At 35.9% G+C, this 379-nt stretch overlaps 1 protein-coding gene across 1 annotated transcript in view; it reads left to right on the top strand.

Annotated features, from left to right (window-relative positions):
* Positions 1-254: 254 nt before the first annotated feature.
* EMH_0097250 (uncharacterized protein) overlaps positions 255-379 on the top strand; it is a gene marked incomplete at both ends in the record, with an annotated part of 830 nt that continues 705 nt past the window's right edge. The window contains one exon of the mRNA XM_013502527.1: positions 255-326. Within this exon, the coding sequence (XP_013357981.1) occupies positions 255-326 (72 nt within the window). The remainder of the gene's footprint in view (positions 327-379) is intronic.

Below are 379 nucleotides of genomic sequence, written 5' to 3' on the forward strand. Positions count from 1 at the left end.
TTATTTATATAAATATATATTTATTTATTTATTTATTTATTTATATAAATATATATTTATATTTTTATTTACCCCGAGTGCATGCAGGATGCCTCTAGCTTTATCGTTTTCTTTTTTATGTTTTTTTATTATACATTCATCTATCCATTCTGCTGGTTCTATATTATCGTCGATGGCTCTCAATAAACCCCCATAAACAACTGTATTATTTAGTTTATTATAAACAGAAACAGAGGAAAGAGAAGAGAAAGAAGATGAGCTGCTGCCTGCTGCTCCTGCTGCTGCTCCTGCTGCTGCTGCTGCTGCTGGTGCTGCTGCTGCTGCAGGTGATGCAACTTGCTGCTGAAGACGAGTCAATACACGCTCATAACGAAGGCTG

This window comes from Eimeria mitis, genomic scaffold, assembly GCF_000499745.2.
Source record: "Eimeria mitis Houghton genomic scaffold, Emh_scaff9443, whole genome shotgun sequence".
NCBI classification, from domain to species: Eukaryota; Apicomplexa; class Conoidasida; order Eucoccidiorida; family Eimeriidae; genus Eimeria; species Eimeria mitis.